Source organism: Maylandia zebra, unplaced genomic scaffold (genome assembly GCF_041146795.1).
Source record: "Maylandia zebra isolate NMK-2024a unplaced genomic scaffold, Mzebra_GT3a scaffold11, whole genome shotgun sequence".
In the NCBI taxonomy this organism is placed as follows: domain Eukaryota; kingdom Metazoa; phylum Chordata; class Actinopteri; order Cichliformes; family Cichlidae; genus Maylandia; species Maylandia zebra.
The window spans coordinates 1,031,689-1,052,179 of record NW_027490041.1 but is presented as its reverse complement, the minus strand read 5'-3'; the positions used below and the strand labels follow the sequence as shown (position 1 = coordinate 1,052,179).

Below are 20,491 nucleotides of genomic sequence, written 5' to 3'. Positions count from 1 at the left end.
TGAAAAAATAACTGTACGTGGAAAAAAACGATGTAAGTGTGAAAACCACATGAACAGTGAGTTTTTCTTTAAATTTCTATATTTATGTTTTTTCACTATCATTTCACTTTCAATACATTTGTTTCAGTTTCAATATTTCTTCAGTTTCATTTTAAGGTGGCATCGTTTTAACCTCATATGTGGGTTCAAAGTACAAAAAAGTCCAGTTGTTTCTCTGCCAAACTCCTTAGACTGGAAGTTCTCATGTTATATTAATGTCCCACAGAAAGATTAAGGCAAAGATTAGGACAGGTTACAACTCGTGAATTTCATGTACTTGTCACAGTTACAAAAAAGAATCTGCCTGAAGTCTATACATCCATACGTCTCATCATACAAAGCACTGATCTCCTACCTGCTGATGGAGCTGCTTTGGCTGGCTGTTCTTTAGGTTCTTCCATCATCTTTCTATAAAAACACGAGAAGATGATTTTACCAAAAGAAACAGTGAACACAGTCTGGGTGTCACATCATATGAATTTGTGTCATGGTTTAGTGTACGGGCCACACACTGAAACTGATCTGTGTGAAAGAACACATCGACGACATGTGAATGTAGTGATAACCTCATCATAATAGAGGTTTTTACTTTTTCACATATTTGTTCAGTATAATGATTAAATAATCTGACAATACAAACCTAAAATACTTTGTTCCCTGTCTGCGACTTTGTGCGTCTCTGCTGTTAGTGCTTAAAGGAAGTTTTAAACTTAAAATCCTTCCCCACATATGTGACTGTGGTCTCTGGGGCCATTATCCTGAAACACTGGGGCTCAGCCCTGAAAGCTTTGCTATCTTCACCTGATAACAGCAGCTGTTTAAAGTTATTGAGTTTGACAGGGAAGTGAATGTAAATGTGAGACACTGTGTGCTCACAGCTAAAGGCTGCAGTCAGCTGTGTCAGAGCGTCCAATGATCCTTTAATAAACACTCAGAGCTCCATGTTGATGAAGCTGTCATGTGTGAGCTTGTGAGGCTCCTTTAAACTGGCTCTGCTCTGTCAGATGCTCACCTCTTCTTCACTGTCTCTGCTGCACTCTTCATCTCCTCCTCTCTCTCTCTGCTGTCCTGTTTAAAAAAACAAACAAATCAGCGTTAGCCAATCAAACTCTGTGCAGATGCTGCAGCTACAGCTGATATGTCATTCAGCTGTTCATCAATCAGCTTCTGCTGCTGTTTATTCGGCTCTTACTCTGAACACGTGCAGATCTAGGAAGATTTTCTTGGGGTGTCAAAATCAAAGCGTTTGTTTTTTCAAACACACGTGGAGGTGTTTATATCACATATGGTTTAAATGATTCAAATGCAGTAAGTATACATGTTTCATATATCGTCTATAACTGAATTATGTTCTGTAGCCTACATAATGAAACACTTTAGTTGAATAAAACGTGAATTTTGATTTTATGTACTGTATATGTCACAGCATCGCAGTGTGGATGTGGAGAAGAGAGGACCCAAACGCAGGACTCACAGGTGGTGAAGGCTGGTGTTTATGACAGAATGACAGAGTCTGAGATGGATGACTGACTGGAAGACCAGCTGAACAGAAACGACACATGTGGGACTGACAAAGACACTGAACTGGAGGACACTCAGGACTTACACAGGCTAATGATAATGATCAGGGTTCATATGCCTTTTTCAGGGTCAAATTCAAGCACTTCTTAAACACTTTCAAGGTCCCTTTTCAAACTTTTCCAGCACATCCCTCCCTCACCGCCAAAAAAAAATGCATGTTTCAATTCACATCACCTCAGTAAGACCATGTGAAAGTTAAGACAAATCATCCTAGGTGAACTTAAACACCTTTGTTCCCTTTTTGTTAAGAAATAGAAAAACACTCCACACAAAAATACTGCAAAAGGAAACTGTTGCCTTATATACAGAGTGTATAAACTCAAAATGCACATGTCACTTAAAAATTAAGATGTGAACAAATCAACTTGTTAGATATTCTTCTCCTGTTGAAAAAACCCCCAAAAAGAAATAAATAAGTCTTCTCATCAGATATTGATGCTTCTTTCCTGTGTGACAGAAAATAGGAGACAGATGTTTGTTTGTTTTTTAAGTTAATTCCCAATAAAGCTGTTTTACTGCTAACTACATTGCTGTCTGTATTATTGCTGAAGTCCTAAACAATCACCTTTAAAGTAGAGCTGGGCGATATGAGATTTTTTCATATCACGATATGTTTTTTTCATTTCAGGCGATAACGATATCTATCACGATATAAGCCAAATAACTATATTTGTAAGATTTAAATGTGCCGTTGCTCACAAGTAAAATGTGAAATAATCAGCAGCTTGTTTTTATTTAAATATTTATTTCCCATAATAAGTTCAACAGGGTAGATGTACTTAAGGAACATGAGACTTTTTCAGATAAATAAAGGCAAATATTGCAAACTACACAAAAGGCAGCCGCTAAAGCGTTTAAGTTTCAAAATAGAACAAACGAAACAGACTAAATTGTCAATTCCACTTAGAAACAAAATATTAATTCTAAAAATAAATCTTAGTTTGTTTTACAGAAGAACAGACAAAACTGACTAACTTTTGTCAATATCAAATAAACTGAGAACTAAAAGGAAATTCTCAATCTCTCCTTGTTGTATAGCTGAGCTTTTCAAACAGTTTTAACAGTTACTTTAGTCTGACAAAAGCCGAATGACGAATTAGCGCTTCCAGTCAGAGACTGAGGCTACGTCCACACGTACACGGGTATTTTTGAAAACGGAGATTTTCCGTTTTCGTTTTAAAAAATAATCCCGTCCACACATAAAGGCAGAAATGAAGGCAAACGCTGCTATGAACATGCCAAAGCAGCAGGTGGCGCTAGATTCCTAACCGTGCAGAAATGTTGGCCAATCAGAAGTCTAGAAGCCTCGGTGGGAAAAAGTAAACAAAGCTGCGGCATAGAAGCAGAACCGAGTCGTATGTGTGGAGGGACAGTAACTGTGTGTATATGTAAGCATTTAAACACTGCAGAGAGTAGAATTAACAGTATTGTAGAAATTCATTTCACCGAAACAATAACGTGGCGCACAGTGTGACGCATGCACCAGTTTATTGTATTTCCAGACTTGCTTTCGGCACATTTACAGTGCACGCTACTCTGTTTTTTGTCAGACTTGAAATAGCAGAAATACCTTCACACTACGGAACTTCTTTGGCTCTTCCGTTCGACAATCTCTCCGGCGTTGGAACCATCATCTGTTTTCTCTTCGGTCACGCTCGGTTGATTTTTCTAGTCGGCACACTCATTTCCTCCATTACGCGCTGGCTGCTTCCCAAACAAACACACGTGCGGCTACTTAGTTTGGATTGGCTGACCTTTTTTTTTTTTTTTTTTTTAAGAGGACAAGAGCGGCGAGGTCTATCGCAATAGTTTAATTTTTCTATCGAGAAAAAGTTATATCGCGATACATATCGTTATCGTTCTATCGCCCAGCTCTACCTAGAAACCAGGTCAATGTGTCTGTAGGTTCAGTCATCCAGGTCATGTGATCTAAGGAGCTTGGAGAGAAAAGAGACGTCTTTAAGTTTCTGGAAGACGTTTCATCTGAGAAGCTTCTTCAGCTCTAAAACCAAACGGTGGAGAGTCCCAGATATTTAAACCTGAGAGGGAAAGAAAGCATGTCGCTGACCCACCACTGATGTTATTTCAAGGAGGAAACTGAGAGCCTTTGCACCAGGAGCACAAACATCAGCTCCAGCAATGATCCACTGATGTGTTTTTATTCCATGTATGAATGTTGTTATTGACAGAGATGACGTTTGTGTGTCAGTGATGCAGTGACTGTTGTTGTTACCTGTACAGGCTGGTTAGACTCTATGAAACAGATCATACAGATCTCTGCATGTTAGAAGAGACTATTAAAGGTCATGAATGAGACAAAGGCAGGGAGGCGTCCTTTACAGCTAAACAGCAGAGTGAGAGAACAGCCAGCACCTCTACATTTATCACATTATACAGCACATGTATGATACTGACAGGGATGAGAAGAATTTAGTGATTCTGATCCCATCATTGATATTACTTATTGATTCTCAGTAGCTCTGCTCTGACAGTCACCACCATCACTGAGCAGCATATCAAAGACATTTGTGCACATTAACTGCATGTTGTGGCTCAAATGTTTGTGCATGTTGGAGGCATTTCCTCTTTGTTGTGATCAGTGTTGGTCATTACTCAAAACAGTCATTATTACACATATTACACAGAACACTTTAATTAAAAGTAATGGAGTACGTTACTTCATTACTCCTCATAACATTACTTTGATGTTAAAATGAACAAATGAGCATGTAACAACATAAAGCTGAGGTACAGCCCCACACACCAACACAGATCCTGATGAGGTCACGTGATGTTTCTCTGAGTGTTTATGAACACAAATCAAAGATGAAACAGCACAAAGACACTTCAAAGTGATTCTACTGTAGAAACATGAACAGGTAGAAACCTGCAGCCTGACTGCTCATCACTTTGTTACCTGTTCAAGTTCAGCAGCAGCAGCTCACTTTATCACGGTGCTGGTCTGGGGTCAGTGTTTACTCAGCTTTAACTAGTGATGGGACGTTCTGTATCGAGGCTTCGAAGCGTGTGTCGAGTAATGGAGGGGGCGTTTCCGCGAAGCGCGTATCGAGGCTTGCTTCATTTATGGGAGGAGCTGAAAATGATGACGTCCGAAGCCTCGCTGCCCGGCTGTACCACGTGACTGGTTCAGGAAGCGGTTCGAACTTTGCCGCGAGCTATGACAGCGATATAAACCCCTCAGACAAAATGTGGGCGTTTGATGGAGAGTTGCGGTTAGTGAGAGTTAGAGACAGTTTAGAAAAAAAAATCGCCTACGACCTGCCACAGTGGAGAAACTGTTTCTTTTTAACAAAAACCAATGATGTGTCCCCTAAACACTAATCACTGTCCTTGCCTCAATGTTACAAAAGCACAACCACTGTCCACACCTCACCTCACAGTATATGATCATTTCCATTTTAGGCATTTCCAAATAATCATGTTCCATACTGCCAGTATAAATATACACAGTACACTGCATCACTACAATATACATGTTTTACACACTCCTTTTGTTGTTGACATTTACAGGCTGTGTGCAAAAAGGCCACACTCTTCAAATTCATGCCAACTAATATTTTTACGTCCAGTAGGTGTCCTACTAGAGCAAATGAAGCTTCAAGAAGCTTCGCGTTGGGGTGAACCAATTGGATGAAAAGCTTCAGTGCTTCATGAGGCTTCATCTGCCCATCACTAGCTTTAACCTCACTCTGGGTTCTTGGCTAGCCTAGCTTTAGCTTAGCGTTAGCATGCTGTGTGCTAGCTTAGCGTCAGAGCTCTGCAGGTGTCTCGTGTGTAAATATTAATCACAGTGACAGTAAAGGAGGTAAAGGGCTGTGACGTCATCACGTACGCTGCGTCCTCTGTGGGCTCTGAGTGAACTCAAAGTACAAACTACAAGTACACAAACACGAACGTAGCTCAGAGTGGCGGACACACTCGGCCTCGTTGGTCCAGCTGTGAGTCCGTTACCGTGAACTATGGAGCGGCAGATTTGTGCTGAACTAAGCTGCACACAGCTGATGTTAGCCAGGAAACATTACACACTGACTTTAATGGAGAGACCGGAAATACAAACACACACAGTTTGTTGTGTGAAGAAATCAAACACGAGCTGAACAAACAGTAAAGTTCCTAAAGACAAACTGTTAAAGGAGGAAACAAAGCAAACTTACAGTTTCTTCACACACCAACAACAAGCTCCACTCCACACCTGGACACTAAACACGGACACACAGGTGAGCTGCTTCCTGGAAGGAGGCGGGGCTCCACCTGAAACTCAGCACAGGTGGGAGGGGCTCAGCTCTGTGTGTGCTGATGTGTTAACTTTAAAAATATGCCGTCTGACTGCTCAGACTGAGTCAGAGTAAAGTTCACATGCTGACGTGTGGAGACATGAAACCTTGTTGTAGCTGCAGGTGTGAACACACTGATCCCAGATCAGCTCTGCTGTATTTGTAACATGAACATTTCTGCTGCAAAGCTTCAAATGTTCAGCATGTTTCTCTGTTTCCAGTCTATAGATCCAGTCACACTTTCTACCTTCACCTGTGCAGTAAAGACTGAGAGCAGAGCTGAAAGCAAGCGTCCAATCAGTGAGCAGCATCAACACCTGAGCTTCATTCAGACTCTGTTATTGAAGATGTTGTTGGTACAAAGTTCATCTGCTGCTCACATGAATCCATGAAAGATTTATTTCACTGATGTTTCTTCAAAGCTCATTTCAACCTGTTGAAGTCATGAATGTAAGTGCAGACTGAGAGTGGATCACATGATGTTTGAGGTGTGTCATGTGACATGTTCAGTATTGTCACACATGTCTAGATTGTCCCTGATATCATAACTGCTCAAACACTGATGATTATATTTGAAGAATTATTCCTGATGGCAGCAAAGTTTGAATGGAGCTCTCTGTCTGTGCTGATTTGTCGCCCTCTGGAGGTCAAAGCACAAACTGCATGATGTCACTGTAACCACCACAGAGACAGGAAGTGTTTTTATGACTGAAACACTGAAATGATGCTAACGGCTGTCGTTAGGCTCACTGACAGCAGTGCTGATGTGTTCATGTCAAACACTGGCTCAGGTCAGACTCCTTCATCCTTCTCCAGCGTGAGGCCGCCCTCAGACCCACAGGAGCTCTGACCTTTGACCTCCTGACCCTAACCATTTTAGTCTTGTTGCATCTTTAAATGCAAATCCATCCAAACTGTAGCCGAGCAAAAGAAGCTGGAAGCTGTTCTATGAATGATGTTCATCCCAGAGTTTCTGTTAAACGCTGCTGCTGTGCTACATTTGTCATTTCCTGCTTTCACTACCATCCATGTCAAAGTGCTGAACTCATCTGATCACTTTAATGCAGTAAAGCAGGAGCTGTAAGTCTGACATTTATTTACTGTCATTACAAACACACACAGCTGGATTAGCATTCAGACAAAGGGCTGAAAAAAAATCAGCATTTGATTATTATTATTATATATCCTGTCTATCTGTCAGTGCTGAAAGCAGACGTCACTGATCACATGACTCTGAGGGATTCAATTCAATTCAATTCAATTTTATTTATATAGCGCCAAATCACAACAAAAGTCGCCTCAAGGCGCTTCATAGATACAGAGAAAAACCCAACAATCATATGACCCCCTATGAGCAAGCACTTTGGCGACAGTGGGAAGGAAAAACTCCCTTTTAACAGGAAGAAACCTCCGGCAGAACCAGGCTCAGGGAGGGGCGGGGCCATCTGCTGCGACCGGTTGGGGTGAGAGAAGGAAGACAGGATAAAGACATGCTGTGGAAGAGAGACAGAGGTTAATAACACATATGATTCAATGCAGAGAGGTCTATTAATACATAGTGAGTGAGAAAGGTGACTGGAAAGGAAAAACTCAATGCATCATGGGAATCCCCCGGCAGCCTACATCTATTGCAGCATAACAAAGGGAGGATTCAGGGTCACCTGGTCCAGCCCTAACTATATGCTTTAGAAAAAAGGAAAGTTTTAAGCCTAATCTTAAAAGTAGAGATAGTGTCTGTCTCCCGAATCCAAACTGGAAGCTGGTTCCACAGAAGAGGGGCCTGAAAACTGAAGGCTCTCCCTCCCATTCTACTTTTAAATACTCTAGGAACAACAAGTAGGCCTGCAGAGCGAGAGCGGAGCGCTCTAATAGGGTGATATGGTACTACAAGGTCATTAAGATAAGATGGGGCCTGATTATTTAAGACCTTGTATGTGAGGAGCAGGATTTTGAATTCAATTCTGGATTTAACAGGAAGCCAATGAAGGGAAGCCAAAACAGGAGAAATATGCTCTCTCTTTCTAGTCCCTGTCAGGACTCTTGCTGCAGCATTTTGGATTAGCTGAAGGCTTTTCAGTGAGTTTTTAGGACATCCTGATAATAATGAATTACAGTAGTCCAGCCTGGAAGTAATAAATGCATGAACTAGTTTTTCAGCGTCACTCTGAGACAGGATATTTCTAACTTTAGAGATGTTGCACAAATGGAAGAAAGCAGTCTTACATATTTGTTTAATATGTGCGTTGAAGGACATGTCCTGGTCAAAAATGACTCCAAGGTTCCTCACCGCGTTACTGGAGGCCAAGGTAATGCCATCCAGAGTAAGAATCTGATTAGATACCATATTTCTAAGGGATGTTTCCAGCACTTCGCTGAATCTGAGCCATGAAGATTTAAGGCAGCTCTGAAGGCAAAGCAGGTCTGAGCCTGTGTTAGCAAGCTGTACCTAATAAAGTGGCAGCAAGGACTCAGTCAGTAATGATCAGAGCCAGCAGGGGGCAGCACAGAGAGGTGAGGAGCTGTCAGAGAAGCAGGCTCACATCAGACTGGCCATATTCCATCATCTATACCTGAAATAATCATCAAACACACGCAGAGCAGAAACATGTGGAAACATCTGGAGCTCAGTCTCAGTTTGATCCCTCAGAGGTTTACCTCAGTCCTGCTCCTCTACTTCCTGTTTACAGCGCACATCATGCTGTGTACTGAGGGTCATGTGGTCAAATTGCTCGCTCTCTGTTACTCTGACAGAGAGCGAGCACAGTTATCCTAATGTGTGACATCACTTCTAACCACAGAGCATTCAGCTTTCACAGCAGCCAACATCCTGTCACACTGAGCATGTGCAAACAGAGCAGCCAACATCCTGTCACACTGAGCATGTGCAAACACAGCAGCCAACATCCTGTCACACTGAGCATGTGCAAACACAGCAGCCAACATCCTGTCACACTGAGCATGTGCAAGCACAGCAGCCAACATCCTGTCACACTGAGCATGTGCAAACACAGCAGCCAACATCCTGTCAAACTGAGCATGTGCAAACACAGCAGCCAACATCCTGTCACACTGAGCATGTGCAAACACAGCAGCCACCATCCTGTCACACTGAGCATGTGCAAGCACAGCAGCCAACATCCTGTCACACTGAGCATGTGCAAACAGAGCAGCCAACATCCTGTCACACTGAGCATGTGCAAACACAGCAGCCAACATCCTGTCACACTGAGCATGTGCAAACACAGCAGCCAACATCCTGTCACACTGAGCATGTGCAAGCACAGCAGCCAACATCCTGTCACACTGAGCATGTGCAAACACAGCAGCCAACATCCTGTCAAACTGAGCATGTGCAAGCACAGCAGCCAACATCCTGTCACACTGAGCATGTGCAAACACAGCAGCCACCATCCTGTCACACTGAGCATGTGCAAGCACAGCAGCCAACATCCTGTCACACTGAGCATGTGCAAGCACAGCAGCCAACATCCTGTCACACTGAGCATGTGCAAACACAGCAGCCACCATCCTGTCACACTGAGCATGTGCAAACACAGCAGCCACCATCCTGTCACACTGAGCATGTGCAAACACAGCAGCCAACATCCTGTCACACTGAGCATGTGCAAACACAGCAGCCAACATCCTGTCACACTGAGCATGTGCAAACACAGCAGCCAACATCCTGTCACACTGAGCATGTGCAAACACAGCAGCCACCATCCTGTCACACTGAGCATGTGCAAACACAGCAGCCAACATCCTGTCACACTGAGCATGTGCAAACACAGCAGCCAACATCCTGTCACACTGAGCATGTGCAAACACAGCAGCCAACATCCTTTAATGATAGAACAAAATTCAGACATCAAAGTTTCTCACATTACAGAATCAGATGAACAGACATGAAGGGATATTTGTGGTTTTATGCACAGAGTCAGAATCAGACTCAGAGGTGTTCCTCGTGATGTTTGGTGATGGAAACAGTCTCATCGACGTTTCCATCACCAAACTAGAGAAACTAGTAGCTGCACGCAGCAGAGTTTAGCACAGCTGATCTCTGTGACGCATCAACAGGAACAACATGTTGTTAAACAGGACTGTATAAAGACTCAGAGTCTGACTCACACCTGAACAATGAGGCTGTGCAGCATCGTCCTGTCACACCTGCTAAACCACTCGTATCAGTTTGAGCCCGAACAGTAACACGGTCACATGACCGACGAGGCCAACGCGCCCAGACGAACGTCTTCCTCGTGGAACTAACTTGTTCCTGTTATCAGATTTGTGAGCAGCAGCTGAAACTGCCACACGAATAAATGTTCTTCAAACTGTTTGATTCCAGCCAATCAATAATCTATAATCATGAGGATTCAAACACAAGAGCGGAACGTGTGGTTACATTGTAACCTTGGTTCTCTGAGTGAGAGACTCTCTCCCCTCTGTCACATATGGAACAGAGGGGAGAGAGAGTGTCGGTGTGATGGAGGACATCAGGTCCAAACATCACAGAAACAAACAAACTGTTAAAGGAGGAAACAAAGCAAACTTACAGTTTCTTCACACAGAGACACCAACAACAAGCTCCACTGTCCCACTCTGATCCTGTCTCCTCCTCTTTTATTCTTGCTCTGAGCTCTTTTTGGGTGTGTGTTTCTGTCTCCACCCACAGGAATGCATTGATACACTGTTGATAACGACACGAGAGCAGACGTGTGACAGAAAACAGAAAAATAACCTAAACACCTAAATAACGTAAAATAATCAGAATATTTATTAATATGTTTAATTTCTCTTTAAAAACTTTTCTGCTCCTCAAATCCTTTGTTTAAGTTCAATCTAAGGAAAGAAAAGCGTCTTCTTTAAGTTTCTCAAAGAAGTCCACGATCTGTAGGCTCATGGAAATTCATTTTCTTGTTCTTTGAGCAGAAACACCAGAGTGTAGAGCAGGAAAACGATCCCAGCAGGACGTCTCTGTTGGGGAAATATCCCAGTTATTCCCCTGAGCCTGGTTAGTGAACTGAGTCAGAGCTGTTCATCGATCCTACAGGTGCTAACATACAAACACGATCAGCAGCTTCTCTCATATGGAGAACACACTTCAACATCTGCAGCAAATCCTGTGTTTTATGTTGATGTGACCAACATCTTGTGTTGAGTCTTTGAAGATGAGGAGCCAAACACAGACAGTGGATCCAGAAGGACTGTTTATTCAGGGCTTTAATACGACTGAACTGATGCTTCACATCCTGTTTAGAGACGATCGACCAACACAGGCTCAGTCCTCACTCATCACACGGACTTCAGTCACACTGGGATCAACAGAGGAGACTGTTCACCATCACAGTTCAGCAACAATAATCAGAGCTTTTCTCTCTTGGTGAGGATCACATGTTCTGACACACAAAATATCTTCTGCTTTAACTCGTCTCTCTTTTTTAGTTTGGTTGTCGTGTTTTTTACTCTTTGTTCCTGTCAGTGTCAAATATGAGAGCAAACTGTTTTGTGCAGGAGCCAAACCAACACCAAGCTGACCAAGAGAACCTATAACACCACCAGAATTTATTATCCAGACTTTACTGACAGATTTATGTGCAAGTAAAGCTGTTTTTTAAATTATGTTCACTGCTTTCAGCCAAGGAAGCATTCGTTCTTAAAAGTTCACGAAACGAGTAAATCCAGTTCAGCAGAGTTCCAGTTTGTAGCACAGCTGATCTCAGCTGATCAACAGTAACAACAGTAGGGGTGGGCCATAGAAACGATATACGATAGAAACGATATAAATTTGGCCAACGATAGAGATTGTGACTATACCGCATGTTGATGATGTCATCAAGCTGCGCCTGTTTTGGTCGAAAGCATCGCAGCAGCTACAACAATTATCATCTGCAATTATGGCGGGCGACAGTCATAACAAAGAGATGAAGCACTATTGAAATATGGCGAAAGCCAAAAAGTTAGCATTCATCCTCCAGCTTCACTGTGCTAATGTTATGCTAACATAGCTGTGTCGCTAGCAGTCATGTAGCACAACATTATATACCAGGTAGTCCAACTTCAGTAACCCTGCAAACGTCACTGCTGTTTAGTCTTCATTTATGTTGGAAGTGATAGCAGAGCTGTACGTTTGAATTAGTTTCAAAAATCTCTCAGTCAGAATATGCTATGAAATGTTTAGGTGGAAACTAGCGAGCTAACTTCCTGTTAACTTCTAACTCAGTTAAATTGAATAAATTCTGTTTTCATGGATGCCTGGATGTAGGGCTGCTCGATTATGGCAAAAATGATAATCACGGTTATTTTCATTGAAATTGAGATCTCGATTATTTGACAATATTTATTTAACAATAACAATGTGTTGAATAATGACTTTAAAGGTTGTCAAAAAATAATATTAAATAGTGTGCAAATACTGATAACAGTGCAAATGTTTGCAATATAAAAAAATAAATAAAAAATGTAAACATCTATGTTTAGTGAACTTTGCAGTGTTGCTCTGTGGTGCAGCTATGACACCGTAGCAAAGTTTACACACAGTCTACTTGATCCACGTCTGACTGAACCCATGTTTCCAAACCACTGAAGTTTTTTTTACCTCTTTTCAACCAACAGCAGTCACTCTCCTCTCCAAATAACTTCTGCTTGGCTTTCCGAGCTTCCCTCGGGTCCTCTTAATCAGCGGTCCCCAACCCCCGGGCCTCGGACCGGTCCCGGTCGGTGAGTCGCTTGGTACCGGGCCGCGAGAGTTGAGGCTCAGGTGTGAAATGTATAGTTTTCAGGGTTTTTATCGGTTTTCCATGTTATTTTGTTATCGTTTTTATCGTTGACTTGGTTTTCCTGGGTCTTTTCACGTGTGTTATGAATAAATTTTCTTTTTTTCGGTACCGGCACTAGTTTTATTTTGTTGTATTTATCCGCGACACCTTAATGGCCGGCCCGTGAAAATATTGTCCGGCATAAACCGGTCCGTGGAGCAAAAAAGGTCGGGGGCCGCTGCTCTTAATTGTTGTGACACGTGTTTGAAATGCAGAGAAGTGCGCTCGATTTGCCACACGGAGCAGCGCGAGAGTAAAGCACGAGGGAGGGGCTAATAATCGGCTCAGTCATTTTTAATGATCGTTGAAAGCCCAGATCGTAATCGAGATTAAAATTCGATTAATTGAGCAGCCCTACCTGGATGTTAAACTTAATTGTTACACCTGGTAAAGCAGCAACGCTGATGATTTAATTAAAGATGAAAGAATTTAGACCATTTTTAACTCTTTGTGTTCGTTTGACTTTGGTACCTGAAGCTGTCGGAGTTTTGGACCCAGATTCCTCCGTGAAGCTCCTCACTACGGCAGCCGTAATGCTCTGACGATCCATCAAGCAGTGCTGCTTACCAAAGTTGTACTAAAACATTTTTAACAGATTTCTGCAGCCAAAATCGGTTCGAGGTCAGTAAGCACAACCAGAATTCATACATAAGGCACACTCTCGATTTTTGAGGAAATTAAAGGATTTTAAGTGTGGAAAATATGTTATACAGAAGAATATATCGTGATATGGATTTGAGGCCATATCGCCCAGCCCTAAACAACAGGTTATTAAACACATCAGTTTGATCCACAGATCAGGGGCCCGTTCTTCGTACCTCGCTAAGTAGGTTAGCCGGATTAGATTGTTGACGATTTCGCGTGATCCTGGATCAGTCGGTTCCCCGAAGCTCATCCGGGACTTGCTGTCATAGCAACAGAGCCGTAAGCGTAAACCTGCTCGGGAGCAGGCTTACTTTATGTAAACAGGATTAGATCGCGGCCACGCAGGTATGTCCGCGTCATTCATACGAAAGCAACAGCGATATTCCACCACTGTTTCACCATAAATAAATAACATCAATGTAACTAAAGACAATGCAGCACCTGATCCATTTATTGATTTCACACAGGTCATTTCCTAAAAAAGGGAAATGTACTATTAACATTCTATTACATGTATGTGATTATTACAGATGTAATTCATATTTCAGAGTAGTAATTGTAAATTACTTCGTGTAATCAAGATGAGAGACCACGGCTATAAAAGCGAAGGTGGATTTGGGAAGTCTGTCGCAGCCATGTCCTGTCCGTATACGCGAGCCACCCATTGCGGAAGGTGCAAGATTGATAAGGAGAGTCCTCAGAATTCAGCGTACATTGCGGGACAGACAGGATCCTTTAGCTCAGCGCGACAGTGTGCTCATAGAGAGATATCGATTTTCCCGTGAGGGTATTATTTACTTAACCAACTTGTTGACGAGGGGGTGCAGGACCACCACCTATCTTTTGTTGCTCTGCCCTTTTCTTGGTTGCTGTTATAAACAAACAGATTATTCCAGGGTCTCTTTCCAAGAGACTAAAAGCAATATAAGTGATAAATATTACCATTCTGTAGAATATTCTTATATTTCACTTTTACCTGTTCCCATGTTCTAGTGGGTCCTGTCGTGGCTCTAATGTGACAGAGGATAAAATATAACATATTATAATATAATGTAATATAATATTGGATAATATAGTGTAATATAATAAATCTACCCTACCGCCTACTGGTGTTGGCCAGAGGGGCCGATGGCGCGATATGGCAGCCTGGCTTCTGTCAGTCTGCCCCAGGGCAGCTGTGGCTACAACTGTAGCTGCCTCCCCCAGTGTGTGAATGTGAGAGTGACTGAATAGTGGCATTGTACAGCGCTTTGGGTGCCTTGAAAAGCGCTATATCAATCCACTCCATTATTATTGTTATTATTAAATTACTTACGAGTTTAATTTGTCAGCAACTTCCTGCCAGCCCTCGCTCCTTGCTTTTGCAGCCTTTGCAGTGTTCCCTTGCGTTCTGATTAAACTCTGAAACTCCTGAAATCCCTCACTCAAGAGTTCTTGCTCTGCTGCCGAAAAATACCGAGCCGAGCGCGCTCCGTCGACATTTTCGCCGACCAATCAGAGGGTTGCCGATCAATGTTTCTACTATCGATGCGTAGCCCCTTTTACGACACCCAGTGATGTCACATTACTGCGTCCAGCTGTAGTAATCGTCAACAGCAGGTGTGTTCGGGGAACCGGATTAGCGAGCTCACGGTTAGCGCGATGATTTGATCTTGGATGTGTCATTTGATCTTGGATGTAGTAAGCGACGTACGAAGAACGGGCCCCTGATCATACATCAGGTTTACTTCATGTAAAATAAACGTCTCACTCTATGAGCTCCATCAGTCTGTGTACCTCCTCATTGTCATTTCTGAGCAGAGTTTACCTGCACACTTCCTCATGTCTGACAGTGTCACAGTGTGTGTGTGTGCCAACATTAACCAGCTTATCATCAGCTGCTTGTGCTTCATGAATAACTCAGACTGACAGAGTGATGAACAGAGCACAGAGGGAGGCTCTGCTCTGGTCCATCAAGCAGGATTCACATAGTAACATGTTTTTCCTTTGAACACTTCATTGTGTTTAACTTGAAACAGATTAAAAAGTGTTCGATTGTGCACTTCACACAGTCCTGAGTCACAGAGGCTTAAATGTGTTTGATTCTGAGAGGCTTTACTCCTGCATCAACATCAAGTATATGTAGGATTTAAACCGCAGTGAAAACATCCTTAAATATTGATGGTGTGTGAGAGAGTCTGTATTTACTTCTGATTATCTCTGTTTGCAGTGACCCTGAACTGAGCTGGAGCAGCTTCATGTTGTTTTGACGTCACTCAGTAAAACCTGAATGTCGGCTTCTGAAGAAGAAACTGGTTTCATCTGTTTCCAGTTAAAGGGACGATCATTGTTCCACCAGTGATGTTGGATCCAAAGTTTCATTCAGATCGTTTTAAACTGTTTATCAAAGACAAATGTTTGAGTGCAGAGTTACTGACTGATAACCAGAGTGGATTCAGCCAATCATCAAATCATCTCATTGGTTTTATTTTATGTAAATACAAACGTCTCACTTCCTGATCTGGGCCCTGTTTCAGGAAGCCGGTTTGGAAAACTCAGAGTGAAAAACGATACTCAGGGTTGAGTAACCCCGAACTGTCCAACTCGGAATATTCGGTTTCAGAAAGGCTGATAACAAGTAGTTCAGTCAACGCGGAGTTGCTTTAACCCCAAGTGAAGCGCGCGCACGAGGATACATAAAGCCCTGATAAGCGGAGCACAGATTAAGCGAGTCACCATGGAGACGGAGGGAAAGAAGGCGCGGTCAATGTATGTCACAGCGCTTGAGGCCGAAATTCTGATGGCAGCATATGCCGATAACATGCAAATTCCGCGGAAAAAAGTAACACAGGCTCAGCTGCAAAAGAAAGGAAGCATGCATGGCAAAACATAGCCGACAGAGTCAATGCGTGAGTGTTAATTTAAACATTGATCGAGGGATTTCCACCCATTTAACACGTTATTTTATCATATGTTATTTTATTTGTTATTTTATACATTTTATTTTGTGATGTGATGTGAGCGCAGGTGCAACCCAACAGGCCCCAAACGTGCCTGGCAGCAAGTAAAAATGAAATATAAAAATATAGTCCAAACAGGTAAGGTGTAATTGTATTATGAGCCATAGTGCTTGGTCTGTTTGTCCGATGTAAATCAATTGCAGTTAGAGGCTACATTAATTTTCTTTCTGTAAGCACTTATTGAAATTATCTGAGCACATTACAAGTACATATTTGCTTACTCTGTATGCTCAAATGTGGCCCGTTATAGCCAACAGAAAAAAAGCGGAGGCCCGAAAAACAGGTGGGGGTCCTCCACCACCACCACTCACAGAGGCTCAGCAGTTGGCCCTCAGCCAAAACAGTGGGCGCCCTGTGGCCGAAGACATCTCTGCGGGGACATCCTCTGAGTCAATAACCCCGCAAGACACAAGTGCCTACATAGGGGGTAAATTCAAAATAATACATGATGTGCATACATCCTTTCTTCACAGTCACCTTTGCAGTGCTACTCATTCATTTGATAAACTTTTTACCATAGTGGATTATTTTGTAGTCAAGTTATTTTCCGACTGATTTTGCCTTCCCTCAGTCTTGGTTGTCTTTGAGAGCATAATGACAATGAAGTGTAAGGTGATTGGTATGTTTGTTAATTGCCATTTGGTCCCTTGTAAGTTATAAGTGACCTGTATAGACCTCATATTCTATCAGTTGATGGTGATGGTGTACTGCATCTGGTGCAGCCTCCTGTTGAGCCAGACCAACATGCAGTTGTGAGTAATACTCCACAGATTATATGAGTTTACAGTAGAACAGCAATGTTGTCTATTTCTTTACTACAGGAAAATAATGAAGAAACATTGACAGCTGTTACAGAGGAGGAAGCAACAGAGACACTTTATGAGGTTTACATCTTTTAATACTTTGTGTACAGGAAACACAGGCGACCAATAAAGCCAGTTGAACAAAAAATCTGTTTATTCTTCTTTCAACATGTTGAGGTGATGGGTCAAAAGAAATGATTGTGACATATGGTGTCTCTGACTGCTCTTCCATCTTGTATGTCCGTGGGAGGGTCAGGATGTTCATGGTTTGGATCACTGCTGATGTTTGGTTCAGAAGGACAGTGTTCTCCTCTAATTGTGGCAATGTTGTGAAGAATCACACATGCCACAATAATGTCACATGCCCTTTCTGGGGTGACCCTGAGTCTTTGCAGGCACTGGAACCGGGCCTTAAGCATTCCGATAGTCATTTCAACTCTGGCTCGTGTCCTGCAATTAGCCAGATTATATCGCTGCTGTGGGCCCGGTTCAGGGTCAGGGTAAGGGGTAAGCAAATAGGGTAAACATGGATACCCCCTATCACCAAGCAAGTAGCCAGTGAACTCTCCTAAGACAGAAGGATACACTTCAGTTCAAATGTCCCTGAAGCAATTGGTCTTTATATATTTTAAAGTATTCTCAACTCACCATGTCCAAATTTTGTGCTCAGTGTACATTCACGGAATATTTGTGAGTCATGGACAGAGCCTGGCCACTTGGCTTCCACATTTGTGATAATGTTGGCAGCATCACATATGATCTTCACAGTGCAGAGAACACAAATTAGCATCCATTACTATAATGAAATAATTTGTTAGTTTGAAATGCTACAGGGAACTATGTACCTGTACATTAATGCTGTGGAAAGACTTCCTGTTCACATAGTCTCCTTCATTTACTGGAGGAGCAATGATTGGAATGCGAGTGCCGTCTGTACAGCCAATCACGCCTGGGAACCCTGAAAATAAATGTAAAATTTAAGTAGTAGTTCAAGTATCACCACATCATGAATTAAGTTTTGGTCATCCTGATACCTGCAATTTTGTGGCATCCCTCTTTGATGAATCTTGTGGGTCTGTGACCGGGGAACACCACAAACGAGTACAGGAGACGTTTCAGTGCAACTGTAACATTCCTGACTGCCCGACAGACGGTAGCCTTGGAAACGTGCTCAGCGTCACCAATATTATACAGAAAGCTAATTAGTAAGAGTATTGTTACTCTCCGCAGGAGTAGTCCAGCAGTAGAAATCAGTCCAATAACAAGGTGTGTAACATCTAGCAGGGTGACAGAAAAACCCAGGGTAACTTCTAAGGACCTCAACGTCTCTCTCACATTGTGTTTTTTAAACATGCTTCCATTTGTCACTTCAGTCTTTACTCTGAAATACAGGAAGAGAAATCATGGCTGAAACAATTTCTCATGAAACCAGGGGTGTGGTCCAACAGTCAGTTTGGTGAGGAAGGTTCCTAACTGAGAGAAGTGACCCAGAAGTATCTGTGTAGCAGCCACAATGAATCCAGACCATGAGCTTTATTAACTGATCAAAGTCTCTTCTTACATCTTCTGTATCATTCAGTTTGCATTGGTAATGCCCATTATTGTAATGCTTTTTTAAGATGAGCAAAACTTTATTTCACTTTGGGTTAGCTGGGATAAGTGATGGATGGAGGGAATTTTACTTCAGCCACAGAAATCCTAAACAGGAAGGAGGAGCAGAGTTACAGTGGATCACTATCCAGCAGGGAAACAAGGTTTATTTCAATTTCTTGGCCATGAGTGAGATTTACTGAGTGGGCAAATTAGGGAGACGACACCATCAGATCCGGAGCCCTCCATGTGTTAATCAAGAGACGGCTGCTGTGCTACATCCATAAATAATGAATAAATTAGGAGCTAAAGCTGAAAGGACAGTTTATTTAAACCATCAGTGAAGATATTTAACATTTGAATTTTTTATTTAACATTTGCAAGATTCAATAACATAAAGAACCTGAACAAGAAAACATTTATGTGCATCAAAATACATTAAAACAAAAACTTTATAATAGGAAACAGTTTTCAACCAACTGATGAAAAGAAATCTAACCACTTGACATGAACTCTACAGTAGGACAGTTTTGAAAGCTTAAAATGGAACTAGGGGAAGAGTTTGATTCACAGCTGCCTCATCAGATTTTTACAGGAGATTCTATCTGAACTCTGTGGAGCCTGATCTCAAGCTTTTTGAGTCTGACACAGAAACCAGAGGATCTTTCTGTGTCTTCAGATTCACTGTGATCCAGTGATGGGAGTGATTTCAGCCCTGAGTGATCGCGCTGATGTTTGCACAGAGCAGACAATGAGGTGAATGTTTGGGCACATTGGTAACAGTGAAACAGTTTATTAGTAACGTGGGATCGTTTGTGTGCAGAGTATGAACTGAGATTCCTGAAGCTCTTGTCACACTGGTCACAGCTGTAGTTTCCTTCCATGTGTGCACGTTCATGAATGTTACGACTACCTGAATGTGAGAAGCTTCTGTCACAGTGTCTGCACTTGTGTGGTTTCTCTCCTGTGTGGACTCCTTTGTGTGATTTAAGCTGACCTGCAGTGGTGAAGGATGACCCACACTGATCACAGAGGTGCTTTTTAACCCCACTGTGAATCAGTTCATGTCGTTTTAAGTGATGTGATGTGGTGAAGCTTCTCCCACATTCTTTGCAGTATTTCAGTTTGTCTCCAGTGTGTCTACGTTGATGTACTTTTAGGGTCTTTTGCCGACTGAAAGTTTTTCCACAGAGGTCACAATGAAAGTCTTTCCCACCACCACAGTGATGACAGGGTTGAGAACTGAATCCATCTGTGTCGCTCTGCTTCTAAACAAAGACACAAAGACAGTGTAAGTCAGTCCTTCAACATTTGTATCCTGAACGTCGCCTGAAATAAAGAGCATCTCTGCAGACGTCCAACTACATTTGACTGTTTCAGTTAACACACTCAGTTTACTGGGCTGCAATAACTACAATACTACCACCATAATACTACAGTAATACTAAAATCATAACTGAAAGGAAAATCTGAATAATCACTCAGAGCTGCTTTTCCATGCAGTAGAATTGCTAACATGCTAACACAGTTTAATGAGCAGAGTTGTTCCAAACAGTCAGGCTAAAATGACAAGATAACAATATAAATACATACCTCACAGTAGCTGCACTTGTAGAGTCTCTTTCTGGTGTGGATCTGTTGGTGTTGTCTCAGGTGACGTGGAGATTTAAAAGTCTTCTCACACAGGTCACATTGATAAGGTCTCTCCTCAGTGTGGGTAAACA

General features: G+C 42.3%; 2 protein-coding genes across 4 annotated transcripts in view; both read right to left on the bottom strand.

Annotated features, from left to right (window-relative positions):
* The window catches only part of LOC112432846 (protein NLRC3), a 154,899-nt gene extending 144,420 nt beyond the window's left edge, over window positions 1-10,479 (bottom strand). The window contains exon 1 of the mRNA XM_076881286.1: window positions 10,469-10,479. The gene's annotated coding sequence lies outside the window, so the exon portion shown is untranslated. The remainder of the gene's footprint in view (window positions 1-10,468) is intronic.
* Window positions 1-20,491, bottom strand: part of LOC112433918 (protein NLRC3-like) — a 255,062-nt gene that overhangs the window by 12,457 nt on the left and 222,114 nt on the right. For 2 of the 3 annotated variants that reach the window (XM_076881304.1, XM_076881305.1), the window contains 2 exons: window positions 1,052-1,107; window positions 395-447 (listed from right to left, as the gene is read on the bottom strand). In XM_076881304.1, the coding sequence (XP_076737419.1) occupies window positions 395-447; window positions 1,052-1,107 (109 nt within the window). Of the gene's footprint in view, window positions 1-394; window positions 448-1,051; window positions 1,108-5,795; window positions 5,889-20,491 lie in introns of those variants that run through there. The other variant, XM_076881306.1, reaches the window with a different exon arrangement.